This window comes from Falco naumanni, chromosome Z, assembly GCF_017639655.2.
Source record: "Falco naumanni isolate bFalNau1 chromosome Z, bFalNau1.pat, whole genome shotgun sequence".
Taxonomy (NCBI): Eukaryota; Metazoa; Chordata; class Aves; order Falconiformes; family Falconidae; genus Falco; species Falco naumanni.
The window spans coordinates 12,303,604-12,324,836 of record NC_054080.1 but is presented as its reverse complement, the minus strand read 5'-3'; the positions used below and the strand labels follow the sequence as shown (position 1 = coordinate 12,324,836).

At 40.4% G+C, this 21,233-nt stretch overlaps 1 protein-coding gene across 12 annotated transcripts in view; it reads right to left on the bottom strand.

The window, feature by feature from the left end:
* The window catches only part of SUSD1 (sushi domain containing 1), a 52,151-nt gene extending 34,733 nt beyond the window's left edge, over positions 1 to 17,418 (bottom strand). For 2 of the 12 annotated variants that reach the window (XM_040579505.1, XM_040579509.1), the window contains exons 1-7: positions 17,092 to 17,418; positions 15,009 to 15,140; positions 13,654 to 13,809; positions 12,834 to 12,986; positions 11,393 to 11,569; positions 8,805 to 8,984; positions 6,581 to 6,760 (exon numbers count right to left, since the gene is read on the bottom strand). In XM_040579505.1, coding sequence (XP_040435439.1) covers positions 6,581 to 6,760; positions 8,805 to 8,984; positions 11,393 to 11,569; positions 12,834 to 12,986; positions 13,654 to 13,809; positions 15,009 to 15,140; positions 17,092 to 17,173 — 1,060 coding nt within the window. In that variant the 5' untranslated portion in view covers positions 17,174 to 17,418. Of the gene's footprint in view, positions 1 to 6,580; positions 6,761 to 8,804; positions 8,985 to 11,392; positions 11,570 to 12,833; positions 12,987 to 13,653; positions 13,810 to 15,008; positions 15,141 to 16,293; positions 16,520 to 16,678; positions 16,907 to 17,091 lie in introns of those variants that run through there. The other 10 variants (XM_040579501.1, XM_040579513.1, XM_040579510.1 and 7 more) reach the window with 9 other exon arrangements.
* Positions 17,419 to 21,233: the final 3,815 nt, after the last annotated feature.

Genomic DNA, 21,233 nt, shown 5'->3' with positions numbered 1-21,233 from the left:
GAAAGGTAAATCTGTGAGAGGGTAGAGAGATACAAACAGCACTGGCGGTTAGCAGACAGGAAATACGAGTGCTGGTATACAGAACAAAAATGGGAAAACACATAAAGTAAGTAACGAAGTGATTCAACAGTGCCAGTGAGCATCAGAAGGTGAGAAATCATGTTAAGAAAGCCCAAGAAATTAATTCTAAGAGGAAAACAAGGAGTGAAAGTCTGTCTTTTTTACTCCCCTTTCAAACGCTCTGCTAGGAGCCAGGGCCTCTCTCTGTGCCTGAGTGTGTAGGGAAATCTTCTTAGTAATTACAGCCAGTACATAAATGCCTGTACTTTCATGGTCTTCTGCCTTAACCCTGTGCTGTAAAGGCCAACCTTAATTCTTCACTTAACAACCTATGTGAGCTCAGCTCCCAGTACTCAGTGTTATTATTTGCTGACTCAGGGAAAAAAAACAGACAACTCTGTGTCTCAACACTCATTAGAACCACCTAACTTCCTCCACACGTACAATCCACTACTCCACAGCTGTAAGAACACTTGACTACCACTGACCTCAGCCCGAGATACACGTTAGCAGTGAAGCATTTTTGAACTTGCATGAAACTTGCAGAAAGCAGATAGAATCAGCTTCAATCCAATATTTCATCTTCCGCAAGTAGCTAAAAGAGCATCCACACATGCACAACTCACAGAGCTCCAACCACCAATCTCCACACAAGCATGCAATTTAGGGAAAGAAGAAATCCAAATACTAGCTTTTATGTATGTTTTGCCTGTTCAGTCCTGTGAAAACTGTGAATGATGCTGCAAGTGCCATCTGCTACAAACATGCACCACTCATACGTTCAGACGCAGAAATTAAACGGAGAGCAAACAATGCTTCAAGGAGAACTTCTGCTCAGACTGTTTCAAGGTACCTGTTCCATAGCATATAGGCGAACACCTCTTGCACAGTAACTTTCTCAAATGTACACGAATTTATTTTACAGACATATCTTCAGTATTTATACCATTTAGGGTAGCATGATAAATTTTTTTGAGTTTTCCACATTTTGAGTAACCTACTTGCTCCCAGTTTAACTAGGATTGCAAAATTAGCAGGTTTTCACCTTCAGCCCCAAAACTTTACACAGAGGAAATCCACAGAGAAACAGAAAAGCTATAGGTAGAGACCGTCATGCAGGAAGGAGTAGACAAGATAATTAATGATTTACTACTTCCTTTGGTCTAAAAACATTACCAGGAGACAAACAGGAGGCAGAGTAACTCATGCATTGATGCAATTGTGACCATACTTACAGAGGAAAGATGCATCAATCAAGGGTGTCACATTAGACAGGATTAGGTGGGCTGGGATTACCCCACCTGAAAGAGGTTCCCCAAGACTAGTATTCGCCATTGCAAACTGGGTGATTATTAACATCATTTCAAAAAACCAAACAAACAAAAGCCTAAACAGCCCTGCAAAAAGCTATGGGTTTTTTTGTTTAACTGTTACTGGGTTGCATCACTATGATCTAAGAAGTACCACCTCTCATAACACAGACTCCACCTTTTTCCAGGCAATTAAAGAAATTACCAGATTAACATATGTCTGGATTTAACACATCAAGTTAGGCCTTTACAAAAACTAAGGCAAATCAGATCCTTTTCACTGATGACTATAATTATCCTAATGGTTTGATAGGGGGTTTATTACTACCAACCCTGGGTTTTGAATCAATGCCCACAGATGTGAGAGTGACACCTTTTCTGTTAAACTCGTAACTGTTGACATAGCTGGGAACAAAAATTAGGACAGTGACAGTTAACCCATTCACTGTTGTATGGAAATTACTGATGCTGCCAACACAGAAACATTCCAGCTGCCTTTCTGTATCATCTCTTACTGTACAAGTGAGAAGCTAAAAACTGACATCCTGGAGGATTCTAGCTAGAGTGGAAATCAGTCATTGGGAACAGGAATAAAGCTCAGGAGAAGAAGGGAAAGTGAAAGCAAAGGGAAAACAGCTCTGGATTAAAAAGTAAGTAACTAGACCCTCTCAGTTACGTGGGAATTATCTTTGCTGTTGGTCTACAGTTAAAATTAAATTAAATTACACCTGACAGACAATCCTGCTCTGTTTTTTCCAGACTAGATTCTGATTTTGCTTTTGATTTCTTCCAAGCTTTCTTTTTTCTTTTTTTTTTTTTTTTTTTCCCCACTATGAAAGTATTCTTTCCCTCTTCTGCAGTGTTTTAAAGTGCACAGTGTGGACAATCTGCTTTGCCTTCTTTGGACCAATTCATCAAACCACTCTTCCTTCTAAACCTTCAAATCACTGAATCATGTATTTAGCAAGTATCCTCCACTCTCTTCACCTGTTAGGATTTTCAGTTCTATCATACAACACCAATTTTCTACGAAATGTCTCAAAACCAACTAACACCTTATCCCCTTGATGTTTTGAAGATACTCTTCACTACCATAATACCCAAGTTCTATGTGATTATCTCAACAAAATCTCCAGAGACCAGGACACGCAGCTAAACTCTGTCGGTGGGTGGGTAGTCAAAACACAGAAAAATGAAGCATTCTGAAACAGAAAACCAACCTTTAGTGAAAGGTGGACATTTAGCATTGCATTTAGTAAGAGGTGAGGTAAAAACCAGCATGCACACAAAAGGTTATGACACAGAAGCTCCAAGCTTAGGATCAGACAGAATGTGCACTACTGTGAAGAATGATTTTGCCCCTTTTTGAGCTCCAGGTTCACAGGATGTTGGGACTGGATCATTTTTTCCTCTATTAACCCTACCTTGGAAGGCTCTCACAACAAACTAGTAAGATTGCTGTGCCGTCAAACTCAGCATTAAAGGGACACAGGTCAATTTTCCCTTTTGACTGCAACAGATATTCCCCGCTGCCTGAGTTTTGGAATGCTTTACCAATAATACACATTACCTTTCCAGGCAGGTGGGATTCACCCCTTCCTCCAGCCTTTTTACATATCCATGGATTTTTCCCACCCACGTGCAGAAGCTGCTTCTTTTGCAAGGACAGTATTTTACTTATTATATTAAAAAAAACATTTCAATAAATGCATTTCTAAAAACAATGCTACTGGAAACTTCTTTAAATACTGAGAAGTTATTCTCTAATACAGACTTGTATTTTCTTTTCCTTGGATAAACATAAGAAAATTGGACAAACTGTCTGTCTTGACACCATATTGTTGCTACCCACACCAATAGATGCTAAACACACCGAATACTAACAACCTCCAAAGAACACAGGCATAGAGAAGGAATTTTCCAGAGAAGGAGTTTTCTAGGATCAGAATAATGAGCAGCAGTCAACCCAGCCTATGTGCTTATAGCCAAGGCTAGAGCCAGCTGTTACAGAAAGGATAGATTAAATACTGTGAAAAAGCTCTCCCCATGACAAGGATGTCCTTAGGACTTGGGACTGGGAAATTGGAAAATGCTTGATGAATACTACACTGGAGGACTCTGCAAACAGGATGAAGGGAGCTGCAGTAGGTAAAAGGATTATCTCCCTCCAAAATATCCCTAACAATTGTCCAATTACCACAGAAAACTGCACCAGACACTACCCCCTTTGTGCATGAACTGACCCCTTTGTAATTGTAACGAAGACTGAAAAAAGTACCAGCTTTACAGCTGCACACGGTATTAAGAGCAAGACAACCCTGTAAGCACCCTATTCACCATACTGCATCTTAACTTTCCCAGGATGTGCAAGAAGTAGGTTCCCAAAAGTTAAGCTACATGTGTGTTTATGTATGTACAGCCACGCACATACACAATCGACACCTGTTACAAGGGAAAAATACTCTACTTCAGCACCTATGTTAGTCCTTCCCAATATTTAATATTAAACATTTGTATACAAGTTCAATGAAAGATAAAATCAACTCATTTACATATTTTCACTTCAGACAGCCTCCAGTCCCTCACCCTGCCTTCTCAAGATTATATACTTCATGGACTTGATAATAGCTTACAATATACATTGCACACTGTACCATTTGCAAGTGCAGATTTAGGAACAAATATCTCAGATAGCCAAGGCACAAATCACCTTTTTTCTGGCTGTGTTACAGCCATGATAAGTTAAAAAAAAAAAACTTTATTTGCAGAATCTATCAAAAAGAAAAACATGAGAGCAAAGGCTTCATTTTATACTTTTCCCTTTTATAAAAAATAGCAACTATAATTCTTATGTTACCTTATGTTCAAGTTTATGCCCACACCCAGAACCTCTTTCAGTAAGATAAATATTACTACCGAAAAAGTTTAAGTTGACAATTTCACCACTGAAATTGAAAATGGGAAAATCAAGCTTGTTTCAAATGGTTTTGTATTCCACCACTGAATGCTATAGCACTTTATAGCCAAAGCCCTCCCCTGTAACAAACAGTGATATTATTCCCCCCAGGGGATCTTTTTTCCATTCTGAAAATAGACTTCCCAGATTTCCTACGAAATCCCACCAGGTGCAATGTATGCCTGGAATAACAGCACACCATTTCTGCAATGAAAATAAATGAAACGATGCATTTCTGCCCAGTAGGGGAAAAAGTTGTTCTTCCAGGACAAGTTGTACAGGATGTCCAGACTTACATGTTGAGCATACTGGACAGCAGGTATTTAATTGCTGGTATGTTCTCTGCACCTTAGTCACTTGAATTTAGACATATATATATATTTTTGCATTATACACACATCAAGGGTTGGGAAAGGAAGACTGTAATCCAGCTGACTATCATCAGACTTCACTGCTGGTGGCTTAATCGAATCAGCACCTCTCAGTAATATTAATTTTGTTAAGCAATTTTTTCCATATTTAAAACATCTACAATTAAATATACTTTTATATATATCACACACACAAAACCATTTACTATATAACCGAACAGACAGTGCAACAGACAACACAAATAAAGGGCATTCCATAGCAATCACTTCTTAAAAAATGAAGAAGTGATTATTTGCCAAGGGGGACATGCTTAGGGGAATTTCTCACTTCTAATGATGTTTATCAGGCAGTAGAAAAAGTCAAATGGTTTTCTGACTTCTATCATAAGTTATTTTGGAATGGTACATGGTTTTCTCTCATTTTAATGGGAATTACTGATTAATTACACACACACTTAAGATCATATACATCTGAAATGCATCATTACTGAAACACGAATTTCATTTCAAAGCCATTTAGCTCTAGTAAGTGCGAAAAACGGAGAAGCTAAGAAGCTGAGGACCTCTGGACAAGTTTCCTTTTCATGATTTTTTTTTCCCCTCCCAAAGAACCCTGGACTGGTCAGGTTATTTTTTAAAAGCTTTTTTGCAGTCAAGTAGAATGGAACTGACTTTTTTGGCCCTCTGATCCAACACTGGAGTCTACATTTTTGCCTCTGGCAAAGCTCTTGCTGAAATCCATAGTAATGCTGTGAATGCAGTCTGCAGGTTCAAGCCCTTCAAAGTTTCAGAGTGCTCAGGACAGAACTCTTGGCATTGCAAAGACTGACACACCTGATTAACTAGCTACTCTACACAATGCTGACTTCAAAACCAATTCAGCAGTGCTGCTATGCAAATTGCCTGAATCAAATAAGAACCTTTACTTCTAACAACAGCAGTTCCATTTTTAGTAGGGCACTATAAAAAGTGACAGAACTGCTTTTCTGTATGCTCATTTTATTTGACATCACAGGTTTATGCTTGCAGTGAATGCTCAAGACATGAAGTGAGGCAAGAGAGGCATCAAGTGGCAACTCTGTGTAAATGCTTGGTCTGTGAAGCAGTACCAGTCAAAGACATGCTGCAAGTCCTACTGAGTAACATGTGGATGTTCCAAGGCTTGAGAACAAGAGATGGACAGTTGTAGAGCTATCTTGTGATACGTCTTTCTGAGGACACAGAACAACACTAAGGAACACAATAGCCATAATCTAAAACCTGCTATTTTTTTGCTATTACTATTAAAATGTCAGTACATCCTGTTTCCAAGCCCACATTATGACATCTTTGTTACGTATCTCCCTTCTCATGGCCCAATTCTTTTACAGAAAATCCTTTTGGACTGAAATTCAGACAACTGTATCTAGGTTAGAAAGGCAACCATGAACAAAGTTTACCTTGGGCATTATGAGAGGAGGAAAAAAAACAACAAAAAAGGACCCAAGTTCTGGATTCCATTGCCCTATATTCATCACAGGGCACTTTATTAGTGCTACAAAAAAACAGTGTTAAATGCCTTGTGTTCATCTAGTGACATTCTCCTGGCTTTTAAAGCTGAAGGTTCTCAGTGCAGCAATAAAACTCCAGTTGCATTAGACCCTTTCTGTTTGAAATAAAAAGCTAGACAGCTAACAGAAAGATCTGTGTCATCCACCAGAAACTGTTGCCCAATTAAAATTCTCTTCCACGACCTTTCCATCCAAAGTACTACCACATTCCCTACATCATAAATCAGAAATGGGTTTCTTGCTTTCATCCTTCCTCCTGTTCCTACCTTCAGAACAAGAATGAGAAACTATATAAATAGCAAATCCCACGGCAACTCCTACAGTAATATTTACCTTTGCATATGTACGTAATATTCTCCCATGACTGATCTGTTGTGCATTCTGAAAAATTCCTGTCTCCATTAGAATAATATCCGTCTTTACACTGATAGTACACTCTGCTCCACAGAGTGGTAGAGTTGTCCCAGGTCATTTCTGTGTGTGGAATCAGCAAAGGTTTGCCACAGTCTATTTCTGGAACAGAAAAACAGTGTATCAAAACCTGAAAATTAAAACAAGTAAGGCATATCAACTTGTTTAAGAAGAGAGATTAACTGTTCCAGCAATTTTCTATTCTGTTCACTATTTTTTCACTTCCCAGGGATTTCCAGAAGTCAGGTCAGCCCTTTAGAACCCAGAATTCTGTGACTGGAGACTTTCTAGCAAGATGGAACACTTACCCTTCAAGATGAACCATAAGAAATAAAACAAAAAAAGCATCCTGTTTAGAAATGGAGAACAAGGATCTCTACGCAAATTTTTACAAATGGATCTATCTCCCTGCAACACTGTCTTATCCTCCACATGCTGTTTATTCCTTTATTTTACCTATGATTAGGAACAATAGATCTGAAAAACAACACATGGTCCAAGGAGTGATGTAAAAGAACAGCATCAAGAAGGTTATGTTCCTTTGCCAGTGGATTTAAGAAAAAAAAAAAAAAAAAGAAGCTGGAACAGGCAAGCACAAAGAGCACTTCTGGGGGAAAATTTGATGGATTATTCAGACCACTTTAGAGATAATTAGAAAGCTGGGCTAAAGCACTTATAAATTAATTCATTTGCTCAGATGTTTCCATGATAAATTTATGGAACAAAAAAGAATAGAGAGTGAAGACAAATCAATAGAATATTACTAGGGTTAAAATTCCCTTTCAAATCCACAATGAACACCAGACCCCAATAAAAGATTCTGCATCACTTTACTTGCAAGAAGTAAACAATGTAAGAATTAAAATCTGACTTTTACTAAAGCTTATATGCAGAAAACAAGTGCTTTTAAAACTGTTTAATAAATAAGTGATTCTGAAATTCTACTCATACAAAGGAAAACAAAGAATTGAAAAACAAAGTTTATAGAATCAAGATCTGTACAGCCTTTCAAAGAAAAGTTAAACAGATATTGCAATGGCCAATACATCCACCATCACGATTACATTCCTTTTCATATCCCAGTGTGTATGAATGTATGTACCTACCGTAAATTGTCAGAACAATATTCAGAATAACTAATGCACATGCAAAGAATATGCTTAGTTTATAGAAGGACAGTGTGTGATGAGACACAGAAATTACTGCTGCTTAACTCCAGCTATCTGTCCACAGCCATCCTGTAATCAGACTGAAAAGCATAAATGCAGAAGTATGTTTCTGTGCAACATATTGAACCTTCTGTTTAGACTGGTGACACAGAATAAGAATATTAAAGAAAATTCTAAAAGTAGAGAGTTGTTGAAACATATAAATTGCATATTCAAAAAAATTACTATGTTTGATTGCAATGAACAGAAGACTCTACCCTGCTGGATTAAACTGAAAAGGTATTTATCACCCAATAAATGGAAAAATGAAGTTATGCCAATGTAAAAACTGACTGAAGACTGTAATTATCCTGAGGTCACATTAATTAATTAATGAGTTCAGAGTAACAATAGACTATACATTTTGGTGGGCAAAATAGTTCTTTTTTAGATATACCTTTTTTTTCTTCTTCTTTTCTGAGTTTTTCCCTTTGTCAAGGAACTTGTTAGGCTGCACTCTTCCAAATCGCAGTAACATAAGGGATTTATGAGTCATGTCAAATAACAATAGCATGCTTGAGCAGTCATAGTTTGCAAATGGGAACTGGTCAAATATGAGAATTTTAAGGGGACGCTAACTGCTAATAGCGGTTCAATTTTGGAGCAGTGGCTTCAACCACAGCATAGATATTGACATAGAAAAATGGCAGGAATTCAGGTTGAATTTTCATTTCATGATAATCCCAATGCTTGACATGCACTGGGATTTTGGTCTTACATGTTAACATTTAATAACTTATTGCAACTTCATTAGCAGCACAGATTAAAAAAAAAACCCTGTTTAATATACCACTTTTATTTTGTGACTGAACTTCATATGCTAGAAGACTGTATAATCTGAGTGCCCAAAGAGGATGTCTCTAACTGATGTCTGGGATTTATTATGGTGGTTGTAACAGTATCTATGCCAAATAAATTTGAAGGCAAATTTCATTTACCTTTGCACACCAAATCAGTGCCATCCCACTGTCCTTTGGCATCGCAGACTGCAGTCTGATTGCCGCTTGCAACAAAGTAACCATCGACACAACTATAAGTAACTTCACTTCCATATGTGGTCCCAGTTACAAATACTGGATGTGCATTTAAAACAGAAGGTGGAACCCCACAATCCACACCTAGGGAGAGGTATAAAGAGGAAGATAATCTGTTAGTCAAGCAGCATAAGTAATGACAACTGCACTCAGCAAGTATTTCTTTTGTTGTTATCAACTAAGCCTCTTTTCCTGCAGTAACCCAACACTCACTCCCTCATGTCCTCTGCAACACCCCCAATGTAACTAAGCATGCTGTAGCTACTCCAGAGCTGGTTCCAAACACAATGACTTCTCTGTCTTTCTCTCAGAATGGCATGCTAAATCTGTGACTCCTTCCTCAGCCTGGCTGCTAATATAGAGAAAATGGCCTGGTTTTGTTTTTTTGTTTGTTTTTTTTTTCTTTAATCTTTAAGATTCTCCTGCTTTTACAAACCTGATTACAAGTGGCAAGCTGGTTCTGTATCATTTGAAGTAAGCAACAGTCAGAGGGAGACAGACAAGCAGAAACTGCCTTCGGGAAGTAAAATTCTAAGTGCACAAGGACCAAAGAAAGGCAAAACCATAGAAAAGGTTACAACATACAATAAGCTTCCTGTTAAAGCCAGAGTCTACATGATGTTCAAAACATATTGTAATAGTTGCTCTATTCACAAACATGCCAAGTTGTCAATTACAAATGCATAAAACAAAGCAAGTAGTACCAAAAAGCAATTTGTTTGACAAGATGTCCTTTTTCTAAGGTATTTTCTAAACCATCTAAAAGGCACTCACGTTAGCATGTCACAACATCACATTCAACAGTTTACTTCATCTGAAGACAATTTTTTTATTAATATTCCAGGGAAGCTATACTTTTCACAGACATGTTACATCCATACACTTACATTTAAATAAAACAAGGAGATCTGCTCCACTTACAGTATCTTGATGTTAGGTCCCACACCTTACTGAGTCTGACCTACCTTCAATGGCCAGTTTCATCATGACTATATAAACAAAACTCCTATATCACAATAAGAAGGAAGACAAAAGACAAACACTGCTTTTTCTGAAAAAGAAGACATTACACCTGGCCAGAAGAAATTATTAAATTAGCAATAAATAATTAACAAGAAAATTCTCGGAATTTAAAGAACTATTTAAAGGTGCCTTTACCACTATTAAAAAGAAAAAAAATCAAACTTGATGGTTTTACAAAAAGAGAAGTCCTAAATGAGGTCCAGGAAAAAAGATTGTAACACCAAGAGGAAATAGGTTTGTCATTTCAGATTCATGGGCTGTTTCTTGGTGGTTGATGTATTTTATTTCAATTAACCATGACAGATGTGTTCAGAAACTCTGACCTGGCCTACTGTTTGATTGTAGATATAAAAAACTACATGAAAAAGCAATCACTAAAGAATATTAATATAAAACAAATGTACCAACAACTCATAAGGACTGCATCCCACAAGCTTTCTTTACAGACCTCTTGAGACTTTGGGCACTTCATTTTTGTTTTCAGATTCCTTGTCCTTTATTTATTTTTTGAGAAAACTGGCATTTCAACTGTTTTATTTTTTATGTCAGTAATTTTGTATTGTTTTATCTTTTCCTTCTTATGAATTTTCTGGTGATATTTAATATTTCACTTCTCTCAGCCACAGTGATTTAGCATCTTTATTCTAATGTATTCACTTCCCATAGACACACACACAAACCTCACATTTCTATCCACTTTCGTGTGTGTGTGTGTCTGTGTGTTAGTTAGAAAATGGGAAAGTTTTAGAAACCAAGAGGGCTTTTGTTTTTTGAGAGAAGGAACTCTCCTCCCTAAGTGATAATGACAATTCTCTCCCCTAGAATTGTTATATGCTGTAGCTTCTCTTAGCTAGCAATTCAAGTGTCATTTAACTAATGTATAGACTTTCTAAATACTCAGAGGAACAGATAATCCTGCACTTGTAAGCAGCAATACTTCAACAGAATGGGCAATTGGAACACCAAAACAAGTGGAAGTTTCAAAGATGGTCATGGGAAATGTGGTCATGCAAATGCTTTTAAAATCACAAAGGCTATCCAGAGATGAGGGGTGGTATGACACTTCTCTTTACTGTCAACCCCTGGAAAAAAACTTCACAAACTGTCAGAAAATTTGTTCCTTTTCATGAAAGGTCACTGATGCCTTCCAACTCAGTAGCTTTTCCCACGAAAGGCTACAGAAACCTAGTTTTCTAGGCCTTGGTTCACAGGCAGAAGGACACATTGCAATATCTATAAAAACACAAGAATCAGCATCAAAAATGACACTACACTAACAAGAAGAGGTGGCACAATTTTATCATCTTTCTTTTCTTCTCCTTTTTTTTTTTTTTTTTTTTTTTTTTTTGCGAATAGCCAGATCTTGAAAATTACCCTTCAGACTGAGGAAAGTCGACTGTCTCACAAACACACTTCCTTATGCATAAACTCCCTTAAAGAATTTAAAAAAGATTTAAGACTCTTCTCACCTTTACAGCTTAAAGTGGCAGGTTCCCAAGTTTCGTTTGCAGTGCAATATGAGAACTTTCCCTCGTTGCTGTAAAACCCTTCTTTACATTCATAATGAACTGCACTTCCTGGTAGCAAGCTGTAGTTCCCTACAATGTAGCCGTGCTTCATTTCAGGAGGCGAACCACATCCAATTTCTGCAAAGAGACTGGGTCAAAAGAACTCACAGTACAATAATCACAACAAAAAACCACTTTAAAATGGGCTAAACTGGATGGTCACGTCATAAACTACACCAAATCTGATGAATCTGAGGGGTCGCCAAAAAGGTAGACTATTAGAGTTGAAGAGTTGTACTGGCCATAGTTGAAGGAGCACAGGGATCCAGGTACTGGATCTACATCTTTACTAGCATACAGCTGGAGCCATTCACAACAACAAAGAGAAGACACTGCAATGTGATGGTGCTTTTCATGTGCCAGTCTCGTCACATCAATGACTGAATGGTACCTCAACACCAGAGGAAAATTTCAGGCCCCAGTGCACAGCCTTATTTCCCTGCGCATGGAAAAGGTGAAGCACTGTGGATATACTGAAATGAAATGTGGTCCTCAATTCCTTCATCGCACTGAACCAGCCTGCATACAAAAGCTACACACCTTCAGCTCCTTTGTCCAACTCTGCAAGGGACACAGACTGTGAGATAAGCAGGATTATCAGTGATTCTGGCAAAATGAAGCAGAGCACTCCAGCTGGGAAAACTGGATGGACCACAGGCAGTGAGCTTTACTGATGGTCCTTGCAATAATTCAGAAACGAGAGCTGGACATAATCAAGGCAGTTCTTTCTACCTGGGATGCCTGGGTTCATTACATACTCTAGACAACTACAGCTTACACTGCTAGCGCTTTGCGTCTGTGAGAATCTACACTAAGAAGAAAGGAGGAACAGATTCAAACTGAAATTTTTTGGTTGTTATGGCAAGATAAACAGAAAAGTTTATTTATGCAGGTGCCACAGTATGTAATAAATAGCTAAACTATTATTTTATTATTCCTTTCCACTAGACTTGTTTCATTCCTATGACCTCTCTTACCAGCTGTTTATCCTCCCTGCCCTTCCCCTTCATGCACTGTGAATATATAAGCAAATTGATTATACCACACTTTCTTCCTATTCAGAAACTAACTACATTACCTGCAGAGCATTATTGAGCTTCTCTGACCCTACACACCCGAACCACTGCTGAGAGCCTGTAGAAATCATACCTGGTGTCGACTCTACCATCCACACACCACTGGAACAAACTGAACCCAAGAAATAAAAACTCATACAGCAAGCAAAGTCCACAGAGAGGGCTTCTGCCATGCAGGCTTAAAAGCACAGGTCAGAGCAGGTACTATTATATCACATAAGACCTGATTTTATCTGATAGCAAAACCAGCATCCAAAGACTCTCACCTTTGCATGAAACTATATTTTCATCTGGATGAAAAGAATGCTCTCCATTTTCTAATTTATAACCATCATTGCAGTAACACTTGTAGCTTCCTTCAGTATTCATGCAGCTTGCATTGGGACCACAGAGCCCAGACTCCTCACATTCATCTATATCTAAAAATTCAGAGAAATATATACACACTTAGTAATAATTTGGGGTTTGTTTTTTTTTAATTAGTTAATCTAGGACCCAAGCTTAAAACAAATACAACATTCCAAAATGGGTTCTATGTAGCTTGTGATGGCTTTTCTAGGAAACAAAGGAGCTTATCATTGCCTGGTGTCCAAGCATCTGGAAGGAGGAGACTCTCAGTTTTGTAGCAAGCTATCTTTTCAACTGTTTCTGTTTTACCTGCCAAGTAGTTTCCAGTGTTACCTCCTGCTACAACAACCCCAGAAAAACTTCCTGTCTGCAAGTATCTTAATCAGCTGCAACAGTTTACCACCATAACAAGGAGCTGGCTAATTCTACACTAAACATATGTATGACATTCTGGGGGAAAGATAGGGGTCATCTTCTTTTCTCTAATCTAGCTGCTTCTTCTGGAAAGATTATCACTTGAATGTGACTGTGAAGCATTAATTTGTAACACAGCAAAGAATGCAAAATGGAACTAATTCATGGCTGTTAGAAACTAGATGTCAAATCACTGTCTGCATCCCCCACAAGAAGTGCTCTGATACAGTTTCGGAAAGCAAGTTATAAAGTGACAGGGAAAAACAGGTTTGTGCAGTAGTAAGTTCTGGATTCCTGCTGCTCAAGATCCTTCACGATGTCTACCTGTACAGTTAGTGCCATCATTGGGAATAAATGTCTTGTTGTTGTTGGAGGCTCGGTATCCATCAAGGCAAACACAGTAAAAACTTCCGTGTGTATTATGACACAATGTATGATTTCCACAGATCTTGCTGGCTCCAATCTGGCATTCATCTTTATCTGTCAGCACATTTAAAACAGCAGAAAGAGCTTAAGAAGAGTATCCTTCCCTCCTCACTCATTCCTGTGAAATCTGACTTCTCCTGACTTTGTCTAAGTTATTTGGGATGTATACACTGCTACTAATTTGGAGTATTTACACCAACAGAGGTGGTTGTCTCTGGATGAAACTGTGAATAAAGTTTCATGACACAGCCTGAGTTACCTATGAGCTGTTGAAAGCAGAGGGCTTTGCTCTCCACCTCTGCTCTTCCTTGTGGCATACACTGGCTGCAGCACTTGATGAAGCTTATGCTGACCTTACCCAACTGGCAGAGAATTAACATGGCAAAATATACAGCTTGCCTTCTCCCACAATAATGAGAAAACTGAATTCTGTGCAGGGCCCAGTGGGTGCCAGGGCTTGTGAAAGAAGGGGAAGAGATGGAGTGGAAGAGATAAGAGGTGGAAAGCCTTCGCCTTTAAGCAGTGGTAAGCTATTACCTACACTCAGACACAGCATTTGACATCATCCTTTGATTTACATACTGATTTGTCATGTATGAGAGAGGATTAAAAGGACTTATCAGCTACAGTAGTAAAACAATGTTGAACAACACTTTTCGTGTAACAGACACTTACACCTAACATATCTGTGTATATATGCACGCTGTTAAGAACAGATCTTCAGCTTCTGAAATTAATTTTTAGTTACCCAGAACTAGAAAAATCAGTAAAAATGTGCTACTTTTGTCAGTTTTATTATCTAGTTTTCAGTTCAATGAAGCATAGGTTGAAAGGAATGATAAAGTGAAGCCCATCATATTTAGTTTCTATTCCTGAAGCTAGGATAAAAAATATTAAATAAACCATTCCAATACTTTATGTTTTAAAAGTAAATGTTTGGTAAACCCCTACATTTTCTAAGACAAAATTAATTTAAATCCTTCACTATATAGCAGAAACTGAATAAAATAGTTAAGCAACTAAGTACAAAATTATATTTACATCAAGTACAAGTAAAGTACAGCTCATGGATAGCTGGGCAGGAGGGGAGGGGGCAGTGCATGGAGAAAACAATCCACACCTATTATCTGTTTTGGAAATTCTGCCAGGAAATAAGAAAGCTTTTACCATGTTTTGAAAAATTCAATAATATTACTCAAGAAAGAACGTTTTAGGAATGTACTTTCTTGCCATTTTATGAACAGGCAGCCTACCTTGACAATGGGTTCTTCCATTGCCTACAAATCCATAATTACAGATGCAGACACTTTTTCCTTCAATTTGATGACATGTAGCATGAATGTGGCAAGTTGCACAGACATCTGGAATGGATCTGTTCACAACTGCTTTAAGAACAGAAAGACTCAATTACTTTTTTTTGTTCTGTTTTAAAGCGGACCATAATGGTGGTCTGGTATGGGTAACTGGCAAGGAATGGAGGATAACATCCAGATTAAAAGACATAGAATAAAATGCTATCTCCTCCCACCCCGTTTTCAAATTTGCAAGAAAACCACAGCCGTAGTATTCAGTGACCAAAGATAAAAAACAGAAAGGAATAAACAAAATAACTACACCAGTTGTCTCCAACCGTCTAGTCTCTGACAACAAGCAAATCAGCTTCTCAGCAGTTAGGAAGGCTTATGAGACATATAATAAACAGCTTCATCCAACATTGATCTTTCCTCCATATTCCTTTTCTTTCCCTTTTGTCTTTGTTTCCTCATTTATTCTATTGTTTCTATTACTTACGCATAGACATTTGGGCTATTTATCCATCTACTTGTATTTTGTATCATCAACATGCATATGGTATAAATGCTATTCGTAAAAATGATGTTGCAAATGCTTCCAGGAGGAAAATGACTTAAAGTCAGTGAAAGTAATTTCTTCTCAGTTAACATAAGACTTTTCACCCTGGCACTACAACGACCTTACGGTTTCAGTGACTTCACTTATAATAAAGTCATTTTAGAAATCATTTTATATTAGAAGTAGTTTAGCAGCACATCATATACAACCCAATTTATTGTAATTCGATAGGGCTGTAAATATACATGAGACTGTAATAAAATATGAGCTTCTCTCATTTGTATTCATACTTTTAGTGTGTTACATGCATTTCTCTCCATTTTTTGAAAGCTCTTTTTGTTATCTTCATACATGCACTGACTTTCCAAATTATAAACCTCAGAATGGATGGCTTGAATGTAGACAAAGCATGGATATGCTTACACTCTTTTTACATTTTAAAAGATCAAACTAATACTGCACATGCTGATGTTGTCTCATGAGGCCGCACATAGCTGTATGGAAATTTTTACTCTTCTAAGACAGCAAAGACTGATAAAGATGGTGCAGTTCTTACGGAATACAAATGTCACTGCATATATAGCAGCTTTTGACAAAACTGTGCCTAACTTTACACAGTGTGTACATACATAACTGTAACTGGAAGGAGAGGACAGCTAAACACTCCAGCCAGCTTTTTTTACGCACCAAATTTATCACTGTGATAAAACTGCTCTTCCACACGCAGCATTTCAGTTCTACTTCACAGGGCATTTCCGAGTGCCTTCAGACTTGTGGGAAGCATCATTGATTCCTACATCTAACTCTCAATGCTTTTATATGCTTTAGCGTGTGCTCCTAACAGGGACAGAAGACAACTGTCAGCATGCAACGGCAGCCAACCTAGATCAGAAAAATAAATTCACGCGCAGCCACAGTAAGAACTTCCTCATGATACCTCAATCTTCTGATAAGGCATGGGAGTGTCCTCCTCAGATTGCTGCTCCGGGAGATAACACAAGGCTCGTGTCATCGTCGTCACACACACCACCCCCCCAGCCCCGACCACTACGGATGAAACTTTACGACTTACTTACCCTTAGTACCATAACATTTTTCACTCTGGCACCGAAGTCACCACACGGTTCCAGCCCTACCAGCCAGGCCCTCCCTCAGGCGCGGCTCCCGCCCCGGCCAGGCCCTCTTGCCCAGCAGGTGCGGGGGTCGCTGCCGCCACGGCCCTCACCACTCCCCGGGCAGACGCCCACCACGGCCCGCCACCGCCTCCACTTCACCGCCAACGCCCGGCTGCCGCCGTGCCGGCAGGTCAGGCGCCTACCGCCGGGCCGCGCTCCTACCGCCGCCGCCCCCCTCGTCCCGCCGCCGCCGTCGTCCCCTTCGCGCCTTCTCCGCCTCGCCCGAGGGGCGCCGCCCTCACGGCCCAGCCGCGGCCCGCAGCGACCGGCGCCGGGTGCGGCCGGGGGCCCGGGGAGCGGCCGCACTTACCCCGCCACCGCCCCGCGCACTGCGGCAGCGCCAGCAGCAGCAGCAAGAGCGGCCCCAGCGCCCGGCCGCCCCCCGGACTCATGTCCCCGCCGCCGCCTCCGCGCCCCTAGGTGCTGTGTGGCCCCGCTGCCTCCGCATCCTCCCCGCGGCCAGGAGAGGGGAGGGCGGCCCGAGGGGAGGGCGGGAGGCCGCGGTCCCCGGGCCGAGGGCGTCGCGCTGCCCCTAGCGCCTGCTTCCCGGCGGGGCGGGGGCACCCGCTGGCGGCCCTTATCGCCGCCGCCGCGCCCGCGGCCCCCCCCGGCTTTGCCCTCGGCGAGGCCCCTTTCCTCCCTCGGCCGAAGATCCCTCGCCCTAAAACCCTCGCTTTTCTTCCCTTTTCGGTTTCTTACATCTTCCCTGGCACTGCCCCTTTCCTTCCCCAAGACACCGCCTCCGCCGCGGCCGGGCGGGTGGCAGAGCCGATAAGGGCTGCTGCGGTCGGTAGCGGCCGGCCCGGGGCCCGAGGCAGGGAGATGTGGCGGGAAGGGTTATCTGCCATCCCTGGGGAAGGCGGCTACGCCCGCTTGTGCGGGGCAGCCGCGCTGCTCCCTGACCGCCGTCGGGGGGGGTCCCCCTGGCCCGGCCCGCACCGCCGGCTGGGGCGCGGAGAGCAGGGGCCGGGGGGGGCTGCCCCCCGCTCGGCGGGGTCGGCACCGATCGCGGTACACAGGCCCTCGGGGTTGCCGCTGAGCGACGCTTCCTCGGTGCAGGCCTCGGCCGCAGCGCCGGCGAAGCCCACAGCTGTGCTGTCACCGGTACCGGCAGTGCTGCCTGGCGAGGCTCCTGCTGCGGGGGACGGTGACCCTCCGACAGCTCCTGGTGGTCCTGCAGCACTGCCAGCCTGAACTTCAGAGCGCGGCCTAAGGGGGGTGTTTGCAGCTGCCATCGCCCAGTGACTCCAGTAGGGAAGTGGCAAGGAGATGAATGGGGGCAGCCCAACGGCAAGATGGATCCAGGCGCGTTTGATGTGCACCAGGGACCAGCAGGGACCCTCCTGACGGAGGTTTGCTCACTGGCTGCATTGGCATTATGTCAGTGCCCTTTAGTGCTAGCACAGACAAGGCTTCCATCACCACTGCATCTGAGTGACACAAGCCCCATCTGTTCCTGGTGCGCTACCACGACAAAGACCAATCTGTGTCTGATTTCAACAGAAACAAAGCCCAGTTTCATAAAACGATCAGCTTTATTTACTTTTATTTATGTAAGTTGGTCTGTCCCTGTGTATTTTAACTACTGTTCTGCCTGCTTAAATGTATACATTTTTATCCAGCTTCTGCTACCCTTACTCATCTTGACCAGGGCACAAAGTGACCTGATTCTTCAGCGCTGGCCAGTTAGATCACAAGCAGGCCTGCTTTTGGAGTAACAAGCTACAGATGTCAATACTACATATTTCTGTCTTATATTACTGACATTGGAGGCATTCATTCTCAATGGTGGCATGTAGTTTATACGGAATGATTCAGAGAGCAATTGTTCTGCACAGCATATTAAAAATGATACGGAAAATAATTTCTCTCCCTTAGCAACCCACTGAGTTGCAGACCCAGTAATCAGTGCAATTTCTACTGTTCTTTTTTATAAAAAGTAGTGGGAACACCTATTCATAATTACAAACACCTCATACAGCAAACAGCAAAGTATCTTTGGCAGGAGGCCTGAAGAAATACATCATTATATTTATAAAGAAAACAAGTTTTTTAAAAAGCAGTATAAACATTCTTTAAAGAAAGTAACAAGGAAGTGTTATCAGTTGAAGAAAATGCAGGATGTAGACTGAAACAAACCTTGTTTTGTTCCAGTCTAGGATGTCTTAAACAGCCCATTAGTTGCTGTTTAAGACATACTTCAGAACCAAATAATTAAAATGACACACAAAGGCTACTTTACATACATGTTGCTTCCATATCTAAATTCAAAGCACAGTCATAAAAGATGTTGAGAGGTCATCTTTTCTGGTTTTCTGTTCTACAAGATCAACTCTACATAAATGATTCTTGACATACTTGTCTAACTTGTTTTTCGTAGTGACAGTGTTGTAAAATTCACAGCATTCCTAAGGAATCTGTTCCAGTACTTCGCTTTGTAATCTGAAAATGGTAATCTAAGGTTCAATTTAACTTTTAGTTAAATTGTTATGTTTTTCTTCCGTTCACAACAGACTCCCAAAAGCCAAAACCAGCACAATGATCTGGATCCAGGTTTGAATCAGCCACTGACATGAGTCATAGATCACTTGTGCCCTGATGTCACCTGCCCAGGTTGTCAGCTAATTCATTTAGGAAGACAAAGATTCAGGAGGGCAAGACAGATCAGTGTCTCAACATGCTGATCCTTACAGCTTAGACAAATCTAGTGTAATTCATGCAAAATGTTTAATGAAAATACAGGATAATATTCACATAGATTTTCTGTTCTTGACAGGGTAAGTGTTTTAATCTTTCCACTGTCAAATTTGAAGGACCTAGTTTGTAATGAGAATGTTTTCTTTGTCCCTGCCAGAATTAAATCTCACTACCCTGAAGGCATCTGTACCACTATTTGCTTCCATTTCTCTTCTTTACGATAAAGAAAATAGTTGTGATGGTCAAAGCAATTGAATATATCCAGAGACACTTGGAAGTTTCCTGTGCAGTTTTTTCCTTGCAGCTGTCTAAATGGAGATAATTGAAAATCAGAAAGGCAAGCAGGATTAAACATTGCCCCAGCTGTCTGTATTTGTTCTGTCTCCTTTGCAGAAAGTGAATGTTACTATGTCATCTAAATCACATTCGTCTTGTAAGGATGTTTGGCATAGATTATGCTACATATTCTTACATATAAAGACAAAATATTTGATACTAATGGCTTTTTCAGCAAACAGATTTTTAAAGACACAGCAAACATCTTCAGAGTGAATAAATGTAATTCATCCTTGTTAACAGATAACTCAGCTATTCATAATGCAGTTGCATTCTCAGACATATTGCTACCAAGCACTTCTTTCCAGCTGTCAATGAAAAGAGTAACTGCAACCTGATGGAAGGTTCCTTCCATCTGAATTCTGCCTCTCTTGCCTATTTAATCAGATTAATAACTGGTTTCTGATTATCCACTTAATTTCCAGAATAAGCACAGCAATTGTGAAGCAGAAATAACTGAAAAATTGGCTTACCCTCTTCAGCTTATAATGAAAATGCGTCAGTATTTTATTTTTTTTTTTTTAGGGAAGAAAAGCATCTTCTTGTAATTACTTTTGCTACAAAGGAAATACTACCTCTCAAGCTGTTTGCAGCAATTCTGTCTGTACTCTTAGACGCCCCTATGACACTGTCTCAACTCCTGACAAATGAAGTCAAGAAGCGGAAATTCTGCAAAAGAATTAGTGAGAGATACCTAAACTTGAACCTTAAATATTGAATGCTCCTATACAATTTCCCTGGAGGATAGGCCCTGGATGAAATAGACATCAGAGCATGCCATATACATCTCGTAGCTAGAGCATGGTAGGTGATAAAGCCTGCTGACAGTTGCTGCTAATCAGAAAAGCAGTTCTACAGAGCAAAAGGGCTGCTATCTGTGGGTTTTAGCATAGGAGTAGGAGCCTAAACTGAGCTTTGCCACAAACTCACTGTGACCTTTGATAAGATAACCCCTTTCTGCCTCTCTTCACTTCTCACCCCCACTTAAATGTGAAACTGAGATAATATTCCTACATAGGTATGTTGAGGCTTAATACTATATAAGTGAGTATGAGATGCTGCAATGTCAACTTCTCAGATAGAAACTTTGATGTCACCACAGTCTGCTCCAATTTGTAAACCACAAGGACTTAGTGTCAATCACTTTATGGGGCAGCATCTTAATGTTGCTGGATCTTGGAATATCATGGAAGAAGGCTGCTGACTAGTCATTGCTTCTGATTGTTCCATGCTATCATACACAAGCTCTGTCATTGTTTTGAGGGCTATGCTGACTGGAAGGCAATAGTTAAGAGGAGAGAGGCAGAAAGTCACTAAGGAAAAGTAAAGAAAAAAAGAGTAACAGCACCCACTTCATACAGGATTAAAAAAAAAAAAAAAAAGTCTTGTCACTTTCTTAACTCCAGATAGATGAACAGA